At 46.9% G+C, this 14266-nt stretch overlaps 1 protein-coding gene across 1 annotated transcript in view; it reads left to right on the top strand.

The window, feature by feature from the left end:
• Window positions 1-14266, top strand: part of LOC308160887 (ankyrin-2-like) — a gene marked incomplete at both ends in the record, with an annotated part of 89106 nt that overhangs the window by 68652 nt on the left and 6188 nt on the right. Inside the window, 6 exons of the mRNA XM_080534820.1 lie at window positions 9521-10144; window positions 11313-11402; window positions 11976-12059; window positions 12298-12465; window positions 12886-13053; window positions 13739-13830. Of these exons, the coding sequence (XP_080390946.1) occupies window positions 9521-10144; window positions 11313-11402; window positions 11976-12059; window positions 12298-12465; window positions 12886-13053; window positions 13739-13830 (1226 nt within the window). The remainder of the gene's footprint in view (window positions 1-9520; window positions 10145-11312; window positions 11403-11975; window positions 12060-12297; window positions 12466-12885; window positions 13054-13738; window positions 13831-14266) is intronic.

Raw genomic sequence — 14266 nt, 5'->3', positions numbered from 1 at the left:
CCCAGCATATAAAGGTGAAGCCTACTGGAGTAAGACAGGTGTTCTTGAAGTGTTTGATCAACCTCGGCAATCTAGTGAAGATATAAGGTCCACCGGTGTTAAAGAACCGATCATTAGTTTGTCTGTAAATTATGAAACCAAAGATGATGTGGCTATGATACAACTTGATGTGTTGCTAACACAGCCTGATGTCCCTGAGCAGAGAATCACAGACCCTCGAGATGAACTTCATGTGCAAATATCACATCCGGGAGATACAGAAGTCAAAGCACCTTCCCCTGTCTTGTCTGAATGGAAGTTTGTCCAATTGTCTTCTCCTGAGAATAGATCACTATCCCCTGAATCACTTAGTTCAAACAGTGATGGAAACCTTTTATGTCTTGACCACTTGTTTAGCGACACGAGGCAGTCGTCTCCTGAATCTGTTACATCGATGGATGAGTATAGACCCCTGTCTCCAGACTCACCGGTTCCCCCGTTCAGAACTCAATGTTGTGATTATTATTGGTCATTTACAGGAAGTAGGTCGTCATCACCCGAGTCAGTGGCTTCAGAAATTGAATTCTCTGAATTTTGTCTTGAGGAATTATCTACTGACACCAGACCAGATTCACCTGATAGTCTCATATCTGATATTGAATATGGAGAGTCAGTTGCACAAGTTTTAACAACAAACAGGCCCCTCTCACCAGAATCAATAGGTTCAGATGACAACATCTCATTCCTTGAACACTTATTTTCAGATTCAAGACCATTCTCTCCTGAGTCTGTTACCTCTTTAGATGAGAATAGGCCCCTCTCCCCCGACTCACCTGTTCCCCAGTTCAGAACTCAATGTTGTGATTATTATCTGTTATTTACTGAAGACAGGTCTTCATCACCTCAATCAGTCACTTCAGACATTGAATTCTATGAATATCGCCTTGAGGACTTATTTGTTGAGGACAGAGCAGATTCTCCCCGATCATTTAAATCAGAAGGTGAAGATGAGCAGACTGTTGATAAACTAACCACATTCAGACCTCGATCACCAGAGTCCTTAACATGGGAGAATGACGACACCCTTCCATTCCTTGACTACTGGTTCTCTGAGTTAAGAGCATCTTCCCCTGAGTCTATGACATCACTAGATGAGTACAGAGCCCTCTCTGCTGACTCACCAGTTCCCCACTATGGACCTGCTCTGCCTGGTTGTGCCTGGTCAACAGCAGAGAGGCGTTCATCACCTGACTCAGTGATGTCAGACACGGGCATGGAGGAGTTTGGTCTGCAGGACCTGTTCAGGGAGACCAGACCCTGTTCACCTGATTCCATCTGGTCAGAGGATGATGATGCTGCAGGTCTTTCAGAATACACTCCCACTGTTACTCGGCCAAAGTCACCAGGAGTGACGTCTTCTGATGTCGTTGAAAGCATGTTACTATCTGAGAGGAATGAACCTGCATCCCAGGCTGTGTTGGAAGTACTAGAAGGGAGGTCATTGGCTCCAGAGTATAGACTGGTTTACAAGGCAGTTCCCTCCAAGTTAATGGCCCATACCTATGACCCAGCGTATAAAGGTGAACTCTACTGGAGTAAGACAGGTGTTCTTGAAGTGTTTGATCAACCTCAGCAATCTAGTGAAGATGTCAGGTCCACCGGTGTTAAAGAACCGATCATTAGTTTGTCTGTACATTTTGAGACCAAAGATGATGTGGCTATGATACAACTTGATGTGTTGCTAACACAGCCTGATGTCCCTGAGCAGAGAATCACAGACCCTCGAGATGAACTTCATGTGCAAATATCACATCCGGGAGATACAGAAATCAAAGCACCTTCCCCTGTCTTGGCTGAATGGAAGTTTGTCCAATTGTCTTCTCCTGAGAATAGATCACTATCCCCTGAATCATTTAGTTCAAACAGTGATGGAAACCTTTTATGTCTTGACCACTTGTTTAGCGACACGAGGCCGTCGTCTCCTGATTCTGTTACATCGATGGATGAGTATAGACCCCTGTCTCCAGACTCACCGGTTCCCCAGTTCAGAACTCAATGTTGTGATTATTATTTGTCATTTACAGGAAGTAGGTCATCATCACCTGAGTCAGTGGCTTCAGAAATTGAATTCTCCGAATTTTGTCTTGAGGAATTATTTGTCGACACCAGACCAGATTCACCTGTTAGTCTCATATCTGATATTGAATATGGAGAGTCAGTTGAGCAAGTTTTAACAACATACAGGCCCCTCTCACCAGAATCAATAGGTTCAGATGACAACATCTCATTCCTTGAACACTTCTTCTCAGTTTCAAGACCTTTCTCTCCTGAGTCTGTTACCTCTTTAGATGAGAATAGGCCCCTCTCCCCCGACTCACCTGTTCCCCAGTTCAGAACTCAATGTTGTGATTATTATCTGTTATTTACTGAAGACAGGTCTTCATCACCTCAATCAGTAACTTCAGACATTGAATTCTATGAATATCGCCTTGAGGACTTATTTGTTGAGGACAGAGCAGATTCTCCCCAATCATTTAAATCAGAAGGTGAAGATGAGCAGACTGTTGATAAACTAACCACATTCAGACCTCGATCACCAGAGTCCTTAACATCGGAGAATGACGACACCCTTCCATTCCTTGACTACTGGTTCTCTGAGTTAAGAGCATCTTCCCCTGAGTCTATGACATCACTAGATGAGTACAGAGCCCTCTCTCCTGACTCACCAGTCCCCCAATATGGACCTGCTCTGCCTGGTTGTGATTGGTCAACAGCAGAGAGACGTCCATCACCTGACTCAGTGATGTCAGACACAGGCATGGAGGAGTTTGGTCTGCAGGACCTGTTCAGGGAGACCAGAGCCTGTTCACCTGATTCCATCTGGTCAGAGGACGATGCTGCAGGTCTTTCACAATACACTCCCACTGTTACTCGGCCAAAGTCACCAGGAGTGACGTCTTCTGATGTCGTTGAAAGCATGTTACTATCTGAGAGGAATGAACCTGCATCCCAGGCTGTGTTGGAAGTACTAGAAGGGAGGTCATTGGCTCCAGAGTATAGACTGGTTTACAAGGCAGTTCCCTCCAAGTTAATGGCCCATACCTATGACCCAGCGTATAAAGGTGAAACCAACTGGAGTAAGACAGGTGTTTTTGAAGTGTTTGATCAACCTCAGCAATCTAGTGAAGATATCAGGTCCACCGGTGTTAAAGAACCAATCATTAGTTTGTCTGTAAATTATGAAACCAAAGATGATGTGGCTATGATACAACTTGATTCCTTGCTAACACAGCCTGATGTCCCTGAGCAGAGAATCACAGACCCTCGAGATGAACTTCATGTGCAAATATCACATCCGGGAGATACAGAAATCAAAGCACCTTCCCCTGTCTTGGCTGAATGGAAGTTTGTCCAATTGTCTTCTCCTGAGAATAGATCACTATCCCCTGAATCACTTAGTTCAAACAGTGATGGAAACCTTGTATATCTTGACCACTTGTTTACCGACACGAGGCCGTCGTCTCCTGAATCTGTTACACGGTTGGATGAGTATAGACCCCTGTCTCCAGACTCACCGGTTCCCCCGTTCAGAACTCAATGTTGTGATTATTATTTGTCATTTACAGGAAGTAGGTCGTCATCACCCGAGTCAGTGGCTTCAGAAATTGAATTCTCAGAATTTTGTCTTGAGGAATTATTTGTCGACACCAGACCAGATTCACCTGATAGTCTCATTTCTGATATTGAATATGGAGAGTCAGTTGAACAAGTTTTAACAACATACAGACCCCTCTCACCAGAATCAATAGGTTCAGATGACAACATCTCGTTCCTTGAACACTTATTTTCAGATTCAAGACCTTTCTCTCCTGAGTCTGTCACCTCTTTAGATGAGAATAGGCCCCTCTCCCCCGACTCACCTGTTCCCCAGTTCAGAACTCAATGTTGTGATTATTATCTGTTATTTACTGAAGACAGGTCTTCATCACCTCAATCAGTAACTTCAGACATTGAATTCTATGAATATTGCCTCGAGGACTTATTTGTTGAGGACAGAGCAGATTCTCCTGAATCATTTAAATCAGAAGGTGAAGATGAGCAGACTGTTGATAAACTAACCACGTTCAGACCTCTATCGCCAGAGTCCTTAACATGGGAGAATGACGACACCCTTCCATTCCTTGACTACTGGTTCTCTGAGATAAGAGCATCTTCCCCTGAGTCTATGACATCACTAGCATCTTCCCCTGAGTCTATGACATCACTAGATGAGTACAGAGCCCTCTCTCCTGACTCACCAGTTCCCCAGTATGGACCTGCTCTGCCTTGTTGTGATTGGTCAACAGCAGAGAGATGTTCATCACCTGACTCAGTGATGTCAGACACAGGCATGGAGGAGTTTGGTCTGCAGCACCTGTTCAGGGAGACCAGACCCTGGTCACCTGATTCCATCTGGTCAGAGGATGATGATGCTGCAGGTCTGTCAGAATACACTCCCACTGTTACTCGGCCAAAGTCACCAGGAGTGACGTCTTCTGGTGTCGTTGAAAGCATGTTACTATCTGAGAGGAATGAACCTGCATCCCAGGCTGTGTTGGAAGTACTAGAAGGGAGGTCATTGGCTCCAGAGTATAGACTGGTTTACAAGGCAGTTCCCTCCAAGTTAATGGCCCATACCTATGACCCAGCATATAAAGGTGAAGCCTACTGGAGTAAGACAGGTGTTCTTGAAGTGTTTGATCAACCTCAGCAATCTAGTGAAGATATAAGGTCCACCGGTGTTAAAGAACCGATCATTTGTTTGTCTGTAAATTATGAAACCAAAGATGATGTGGCTATGATACAACTTGATTCCTTGCTAACGCAGCCTGATGCCACTGAGCAGAGAATCACAGATCCTCAAGATGGACTTCATGTACAATTATGACATCCGGTAGATACAGAAATCAAAGCACCTTCACCTGTCCCAAAATCAGTACCATGCTCAGAACTAGAGGTTCCTTTTAAGTTCCTTTTCTCAAACGTTTCCAGAACCCATAGAGCTGTAGAACCGTTTTTTTGTAGGGCGTCCTGCCCTTACAGCCAGAGAGAAGCTAGCAATGATGTAGAGCAGGTACAGTCACAGAGATTCAATCAATCGTCCTCTGACCTGAGTCACGTGCCATCTGATCTACAAAATCTGGGATTTACTATTGCTGTCTGGCAGGAGGAGGCCATTCCTAAACAACCTCAAGCCAGGAGAGTATCAATGCGAAGAAAAGAACATGCCGATTATAGTGTCTCCAAGTGGGGAGATGATAGAGGGGATCCCGATATTGACCATAAAACACAAGATTCCTCAAGCAATCGCATGAACATAAAGATGACGAGAGAAGATGGCCGTAGAGGTCCCGTGGCATCGGTAAGACAAAAACAAACCTTGCTCGGCACAGAATGCAGTGACGCTTTGTTGGGAAATAATTTTTAAAAATGGCAGTGCATCGTACGCAAGTGTCAGTTAAGACTGTTTGCTCAAGCTTTCACTAATGTCTCACGCTGATCTCGAAGCTTGACTGTCCCACTGTGGCATGTTTGTGTTAGCACAGCAGGTAGTGTCTCTGACACACAACTAATGGAACATAGTGAGACACATAATGTCACCATGACAACACCACGACATCAGTGCCAGTCACATGGTGTTGTGTTGTGAAGCTAAAAATGGCTAACTTGATTTTATGACAAGCTCACAGATGGACTGGCATGATGGCTCTTTTTCCATGTACACACTACGGAACGTAGCTCTCGGACTATTGCCTTGTGCTTAGTGGGATTCTGGACTATCATTGTGTAGTATCACCCGCCTTGTTTGTGCTGCATTTCAACATGTACATTTTGTCAACACTTTACATTATGTTGTCTCTATACCTGGGTAGTCGCACTGTTATAACTGTAGCAACAACAACTATTTGTGACATTGTAATTCGGTCATTACATGGCACAGTATGGAGATGAGTGGTTTGTGTCATTACACAAGTGACATAACGGACAGTCCTTATTCCACTTGTGCAATAACGTAAGTCGCTAAACTCAACTACAAAGTAATTAACAATAATCTATGGTATGTTGATGCATATGTTACTGATATTATTGCAGAGCAACAGCACAGGTATAATGAATGATAGCAAGTTAATGTGTGTGATTATTTATTTATTTTTTACAATTCATCCATTTCAATATTAAAAGTGCAATCATTTATCTACTTAGTTTATGTTTGCACTGTAGTTATGCTCCATGGGTATGGCTGATATTTTGTTGGTTTTGTTCAAAATACTATACAGTGTTTAATGTGCAAGTTGGCAAAATATTGAAATTATTCCTCATCAATACATTTATATGTATTGAGCCATATTGCTGCATGCAAGTTATTGCTGTTTGTTTCATTTGGTTGGGTCCTTATTGATAGGAATCATTCATCATACCCTCCATCTCAAACTCATTTTTGCTTTTTCCATCTCATTTCATTATTTCCATTCAGGTTTCCACAGAATCTCCACAACCCCAAAGCATTGTTTTAGAGCCGGGCCAACTTTCCCCAAAGGTTGAGATTCCATCCTTGGCAGTTGATGCAAGGATAACGGAACTCACCTCAACTGAAATCCAATCTGCGTCTCCAGAACCGCAAAGTCCAAAGTCCTTCTTTGATTTCAGTCAGATACCCCCCGAAATAACCGGGGCCTCTGAGCGGATGAGTTTATCCCCAGAGGGTACCGAAAAGCTATCCAAACCTAGCGGGGAGACAACATCCTCCTCTGCACCCAGTCCGATATTGCCAGACCTCCTCAGTCATACGGAGGTAGAGAGACAAGACAGCCTCGCAGGTCAAGCGGAATCATCAGCCAGCTCCCCTCAAGCACCACCAGAGAGGGGATCCCCTCAATCACCACTAGAGTCTGGTTCCCCTCAATCACCACTAGAGTCTGGTTCCCCTCAACCACCACCAGAGAGGGGTTCCCCTCAACCACCACCAGAGAGGGGATCCCCTCAACCACCACCAGAGAGGGGATCCCCTCTATCACCACCAGAGTCTGGATCTCCTCAACCACCACCAGAGTCACCAGAGTCTGGATCCCCTCAATCACCACTAGAGTCTAGTTCCCCTCAACCACCACTAGAGTCTGGTTCCCCTCTATCACCACCACAGTCTGGATCCCCTCTATCACCACCAGAGTCACCAGAGTCTGGATCTCCTCAACCACCACTAGAGTCTGGATCCCCTCTATCACCACCACAGTCTGGATCCCCTCTATCACCACCACAGTCTGGTTCCCCTCAACCACCACTAGAGTCTGGATCCTCTCAATCACCACTAGAGTCTGGTTACCCTCAACCACCACTAGAGTCTGGATCTCCTCAAACACCACCAGAGAGGGGATCCCCTCAACCACCACTAGAGTCTAGTTCCCCTCAATCACCACTAGAGTCTAGTTCCCCTCAATCACCACTAGAGTCTGGTTCCCCTCAACCACCACTAGAGTCTGGTTACCCTCAACCACCACCAGAGAGGGGATCCCCTCTATCACCACCAGAGTCTGGATCTCCTCAACCACCACTAGAGTCACCAGAGTCTGGATCCCCTCAATCACCACTAGAGTCTAGTTCTCCTCAACCACCACTAGAGTCTGAATCCTCTCAATCACCACTAGAGTCTGGTTACCCTCAACCACCACTAGAGTCTGGTTCCCCTCAATCACCACTAGAGTCTGGTTACCCTCAACCACCACTAGAGTCTGGTTACCCTCAACCACCACTAGAGTCTGGTTACCCTCAATCACCACTAGAGTCTGGTTACCCTCAACCACCACTAGAGTCTGGTTACCCTCAACCACCACCAGAGAGGGGATCCCCTCTATCACCACCAGAGTCTGGATCTCCTCAACCACCACTAGAGTCACCAGAGTCTGGATCCCCTCAATCACCACTAGAGTCTAGTTCCCCTCAACCACCACTAGAGTCTGAATCCTCTCAACCACCACTAGAGTCTAGTTCCCCTCAATCACCACTAGAGTCTAGTTCCCCTCAATCACCACTAGAGTCTGGATCCCCTCTATCACCACCAGAGTCACCAGAGTCTAGTTCCCCTCAATCACCACTAGAGTCTAGTTCCCCTCAATCACCACCACAGTCTGGATCCCCTCTATCACCACCAGAGTCACCAGAGTCTGGATCTCCTCAACCACCACTAGAGTCTGAATCCTCTCAATCACCACTAGAGTCTGGTTACCCTCAACCACCACTAGAGTCTGGTTCCCCTCAATCACCACTTGAGTCTGGATCTCCTCAAACACCACCAGAGAGGGGATCCCCTCAACCACCACTAGAGTCTGGTTCCCCTCAATCACCACTTGAGTCTGGATCTCCTCAAACACCACCAGAGAGGGGATCCCCTCAACCACCACTAGAGTCTGGTTCCCCTCAATCACCACTAGAGTCTGGTTCTCCTCAACCACCACTAGAGTCTGGATCTCCTCAACCACCACTAGAGTCTGGATCTCCTCAACCACCACTAGAGTCTGGATCCCCTCAATCACCACCAGAGTCCGGATCGCCTCAGCTTGACCTGCTTTTGTCGGAGCTCGAAGAGATTCAGTCGAACTTCTATCCGGAAACACTCGAGACACCGGACACACCTCTCTCAGAATCCAGTGAAGAAAGTCCTGTGAGTCTCCAGCCTTATGTTGAGTTTGACGACCTCTCCCCCGAAGCAGAAACACACGCCACTTGGGATGAGGACTACAGTGTCAGTCCCTCATCCTCTGTAGTACAGGCTGTGGAAGACCCGACTGACCCGTCACATCAAGCTGAACCTGAGGTGTCCAGAGTGACCCCTGATCTCATCAAAACCTCTTCAGAGCCACAAAAAGTCAAGGCCAAAAGTGTTCAGTTCAGTGATTTTGACCCTACTGCATCCATGCACACCCACAGAGAGATACCATCGGATCTTAGTGGTTCCATGACTCTAGTTAGCCCCACAGACTCTTCCAAATCAATAGGAGTTCCAGAATCTCCTGAACAGCACCACAGGGCTCTAGAACTGGCATCAGAATCCAGTGTTCAGACTCATGAGGTCCAGTCACTCGAACATGATGAATTTGACCCATTTTCTCCTGTAGTTTTCCCTGAATCTTCTACTGTAGAAGAACATCAAATGAGTCTCCCTGAGGAAGACCATGAAACAGTTGGTGAGGACTGCTTCAACCTCAAACAGGTCCCAGTTGAAAAGGCCACCATTGAGGAAAGTAAACTACTGTCTGAATCCAGTGAACCAACAGACAATGAAAGCCAGGCAGTAGGTGAAACAATAACAGTGACTACACCAGAACATGAGTTCATACCTGATGATACCTTCCAAAGTGATGACCTATCCCTCCAATCTATACCCGAATTGATTCCGCTAACCCCAGAGACCGCAACAGCTGCAAGACACTTCAGCTTTGAAGAGCTTGAGCCAAAGTCATCAGGGGACTCCCTTACCCCTGTAGAAATTGACTCCCTTGCCTCCCAGCCTAGCCCAGACGATCGTATGGCAGATATGGTGGCAACCCCCCATGATGATGACGACGACGATGATGACGATGGGTTCCCCATGGAGTTCAACCTCCCACCTGAGTACGCAGAGGCCTCTTCACCCCACAAGCGGAAGCCTCCGTCTTATGCGGAGGTATTGCGAGGCAGCACGCTCTATGAAGACTCAGACCCCGAGATTTCTTACTTTGACTGCAAGCAGGCCCTTTCCGACTGCTCCGAGCCCGAGCACGACGACCCTGCTAGGGGAAGGGACCTGTCAGGAGTCGGCCGGACCAGTACCAGTACCGGTACCAGCCACCCAACCCGCTCTGGGTTACGCCCAGGTACAGAATATCCCACGGCAACACGCCCGGTTCACTCCTCCGTCCGTAGGCATGACCGCGGAGTCCTCCTGTCCTCCGGAAGTGAGGATTACGAAGATGCTCCTTACGTCCACGAACCACCGGATAAGATACAGGAGGAGACTGAAGAGCTTCTACGCTCCCCCAGCCCACCAGAGGGCGACTGTGCCTTCTTTGAGGCTTCACAGGAGCTTCCTGCCCGTGGGGAGGGAGTGTATAATGATGATGATGATGATGATGATGATGATTCTTTGGCGAGGGTAAGATGAGTTTTGGCAAATCTTCCCGGCTTGCCATCCTCACCCAGACCTGCTATAACTGTAGTAACTGCTTCAGGAGGAATGACTGCTTTAACTCTGTGGCTGCAGGGATGGAACCCCCGAAACACCCTTTGTTTCATAACCGTTTTGAATTCAGAATTGATTTAAGCATGATGTTTTAATGAGATGGTAGTGTGAAACTGACCTGTGTTGACCTCTGTGCTGAAGCTACTTTACATACAGCTTAATTTTATATATTTGCCGCTTTAAATGCTCTCCTCTGCTTAGACTCTGAATGCTTCAGGCTAACATTTCATCGTATTAACGAGAATATAATAACCACACAATGTTGCTATTTACAACTGGCTCCATCGGTTTGCATGGCAGAGTTTTCTGATGCTTCCAATTCCAGAATGTTATGTTGCACCTTCTCTTTTGAAAACAACAAACAACATGCTACAACATGCTACAACATGCTACAACATGCTACAACATGCTACAACATGCTACAACATGCTACAACATGCTAGAACATACTACAACATGTTACAACATGCTACAACATGCTACAACATGCTAGAACATACTACAACATGCTACAACATGCTAGAACATACTAGAACATGCTACAACATGATACAACATGCTACAACATGCTACAACATGCTAGAACATACTACAACATGTTACAACATACTACAACATACTACAACATGATACAACATGCTACAACATGTTACAACATACTACAACATACTACAACATGCTACAACATGCTACAACATGTTACAACATACTACAACATACTACAACATGCTACAACATGCTACAACATGCTACAACATGTTACAACATACTACAACATGTTACAACATATTACAACATACTACAAAGCGTCTTTGAGCCTCGGAAAAGCGCTATATAAATCTAATGAATTATTATTATTATTATTATTACAACATACTACAACGCCTTTTTCAGACACAACATTGAAGCGAGACAGAAAAGCTTTATTAAGACACAATGATGAGACGAAAAGAAGGTTCAACAACATTCCATGACATAACTGGCTACCATGTTGGTGTGCTGCATTCATTCACCCAATACAATACAATAAAAAAAAAACATTCCATTACCCAAATTTCCATGTCCCGTGCTGTCCGGTTAGGAGATTGCTGCAGAGCTGCGTGAGATATCAGGAAGTTCCGACGAGGAGTTTCTGACTACCAGAGTAGTGAGGAGGAGGGTGATCATCCAGGTATAGTTCCCCCAAGAGCGGGCAGAGCCCCTGGGGTCGGTCGTTGGAGCACGTGGGGGGGGTGATTTGCCCTGATGTAGGGATTTGGTGTGGTTTGAGGTGAAAGGTTAACACACAGTGCTATGTGTTTTACAGCATGTTGTGGTTTTCATTGATGGGATGGGATGAGACACTCTCGTGTGACCGGGGGGTGTCGATAAGGAGGGGTAACGTTCAGAAAATGCTGGAGGAAATAAATAGTATTTTGTCATGAATTCGCGCCACTTTTTTTAGGCCAATCTGCTTCTCTCAATTTGCTTGTGAACTGTATATTATTCCGGCTGAACACAAAACTAACATGACTTATTTACAGTTTATGGGTTTCTCTCGCACTTTTCTACACTACACCGCTAACTACACCTATGTTGCTGTGTGCTGTGCCTTTTTACTCCTACCCTTCGCCCTACTGCAAGCTCAGCGGTCAGCCGTATTACGTTTGTGCATTAGTTTCCTGTCCCAACAGCTCCCTGTTGTGTTGAGAAATGTAATGTCACCTTCCCATTGTTGACCATGTATCTCTTGCGCCCCCTACAGGCGGACGAGATGCCAGACCTGCCCCCGCAGAGTGTGACAGAGGAGCAGTACACAGATGAGCACGGAAACATGGTGGTCAAGAAGGTAATAGACACACACAGACACAGACACACACAGACACACAGACACAGACACACATGCACGCACACACACACACACACACAGACACACACACAGACAGACACACACACAGACACACACACAGACACACACGCGCGCAGAAGCAAGAAAAGACCATTGAGATTTGGCGAATGTCTCACACACGGTCTCTACAGGTCAGTATTTACTCCTAATGCATGGCTATGACCTTCGACCTCTCCAGGTGACCCGGAAGGTCATCCGTCGGTGCGTGTCTGCGGACGGGGTGCAGAGGGAGGAGGTGACGGTGGAGGGGGGGTCCCCCCAGAAGTCCGTCGACGTGGCCGAGGGGGACGGGTACTCCCGGGTGGTGAAGAGGACCGTGCTGAGGAGCGAGGGAGGCCACACAGAGGTGTGTGTGTGTGTGCGTGTCTGTGTGTGTGTGTGTGTGCTTGTCTGTGTGTGTGTGTGCGTTTGTCTGTGTCCATGTGTGTGTGAGTGGCGTGTGTGTGTGTGTGTGTGTCTGTGCGTGTGTTCATATAGTGCATATGGTGTGTGCCTGCCCATTTTATCTCGACAGCTTGATACACACACACACACACACACACACACACACTCAGAGATATAAAAGGATTATTATGTAAGTAAATAACTGTCATGTGTAATATGTCACATAAACCACAAATGTTTTTATGTCATGGCACAGAAGAGAATGCAATCATCATCTTCTTTCTTTTTTTTTCTTTTTTTTAAATCTAAAGCTAGATAAAGATTCCATGTTCCGTGTTCTGCGTGTTCCATGTGTTCCATGTGTTCTGTGTGTTCCAACTAGGTGACGTTTGCTGAGGGTGCCTCAGCATCAGGGGCGGGGCTTAACGGAGGTCGTAGGGTCACCCGGGTGGAGAGGACGTCCGTGGTGGAGGGCGAGAGGACGGAGACTCACCTCGGCGACCCCTCGCTGGCCTCCGACCTCCCCACGGCCCGGGACGACTTCACACAGGTCGGTGTAACAACCAATCAGAGACCCTTGACCCTTGACCCTTGACCCATAACCCTCACATTCACTTTGGTTGAATCTCAAAATGTCTTTCCTTGATTACCTGCGTCCTCACTCCTCATTGGAGGAGATGGTCCAAGGGGAGGAGCTTGTAACACACAGACCCCTCCTCCCCTCTGACGGAGGATGTGAGGAATCAATCGAAACACTTTTGAGATGTTTTTTTTTGTTTGTTAACCAGCTCTTCCTCAAGGTCGTGTGCTGGAGCTTAAGTCAACTACACACACACACACACACCCACCCACACACATGCTCAAACACCCACCCATCCACATGCACACACTCACCCACCCACCCACCCACACACACGCACACACACATACACACACACACACCCACCCACACACATGCTCAAACACACACCCACCCACCCATCCACACGCACACACGCACCCACCCACACACACGCACACACACATACATACACACACACCCACCCACCCCCCCACCCATATACACACACACACACGCACATTCACACATTGACACAACATGTCAACACACAGGGGCACAGTTCATTCCCTCCCAACAGGCTGGCCCAGGCTAGGTGGTTTGGCTCCATCAGAAACACTATTTTCTTCCACCCCCCCTCCCTCCCCCCTCCGCTCCTCCCTCCCTCCCCCCCCAGGCTCTAGGCTACGTAGGGGGCTTTAGGAGGGCAGAGCTCCCCCTGCTGGTAGAAAAGGAGATTGTCAAGGAGGACGGATCTGTGATCAGGAGGTTTGTGTGTGACGTGTGTGTGTGTCTGTGTGTGTCTGTGTGTGTGTGTGTGTGTGTTTGGTCAGGTCTGCGCTCGCCGTCTGCTCTGCTGCAGCTCTGACAGTACATCTTCTCTCCCCTTGGTGTGCGTGTGTGTGTGTGTGCATGTGTGTGTGTGTGTGTGTGTGTGCGTGTGTGTGTGTGCGTGTGTGTGCATGTGTGTGTGTGTGCGTGTGTGTGTGCGTGTGCGTGTGCATGTGTGTGTGTGTGCGTGTGTGTGTGTGTTTGTCTGTTAAGCGAGTACAAGAGTGGGTATTCACTAACACACTATAGTTCCCAGCGAAATTGTGTGGTGATATTAGTCCATAAATAAAAGTAAGCTGCTGTACAGCTAATGGCCACTAGAGGGGGATCTAAGAGAACCAAGAATCCCTTTCAGTTGGAATTGATAAAATGC

This window comes from Nansenia antarctica, assembly GCF_963989245.1.
Source record: "Nansenia antarctica genome assembly, chromosome: 6".
Classification (NCBI taxonomy): Eukaryota; Metazoa; Chordata; class Actinopteri; order Argentiniformes; family Microstomatidae; genus Nansenia; species Nansenia antarctica.
This window is presented reverse-complemented; position numbering and strand designations above follow the sequence as displayed.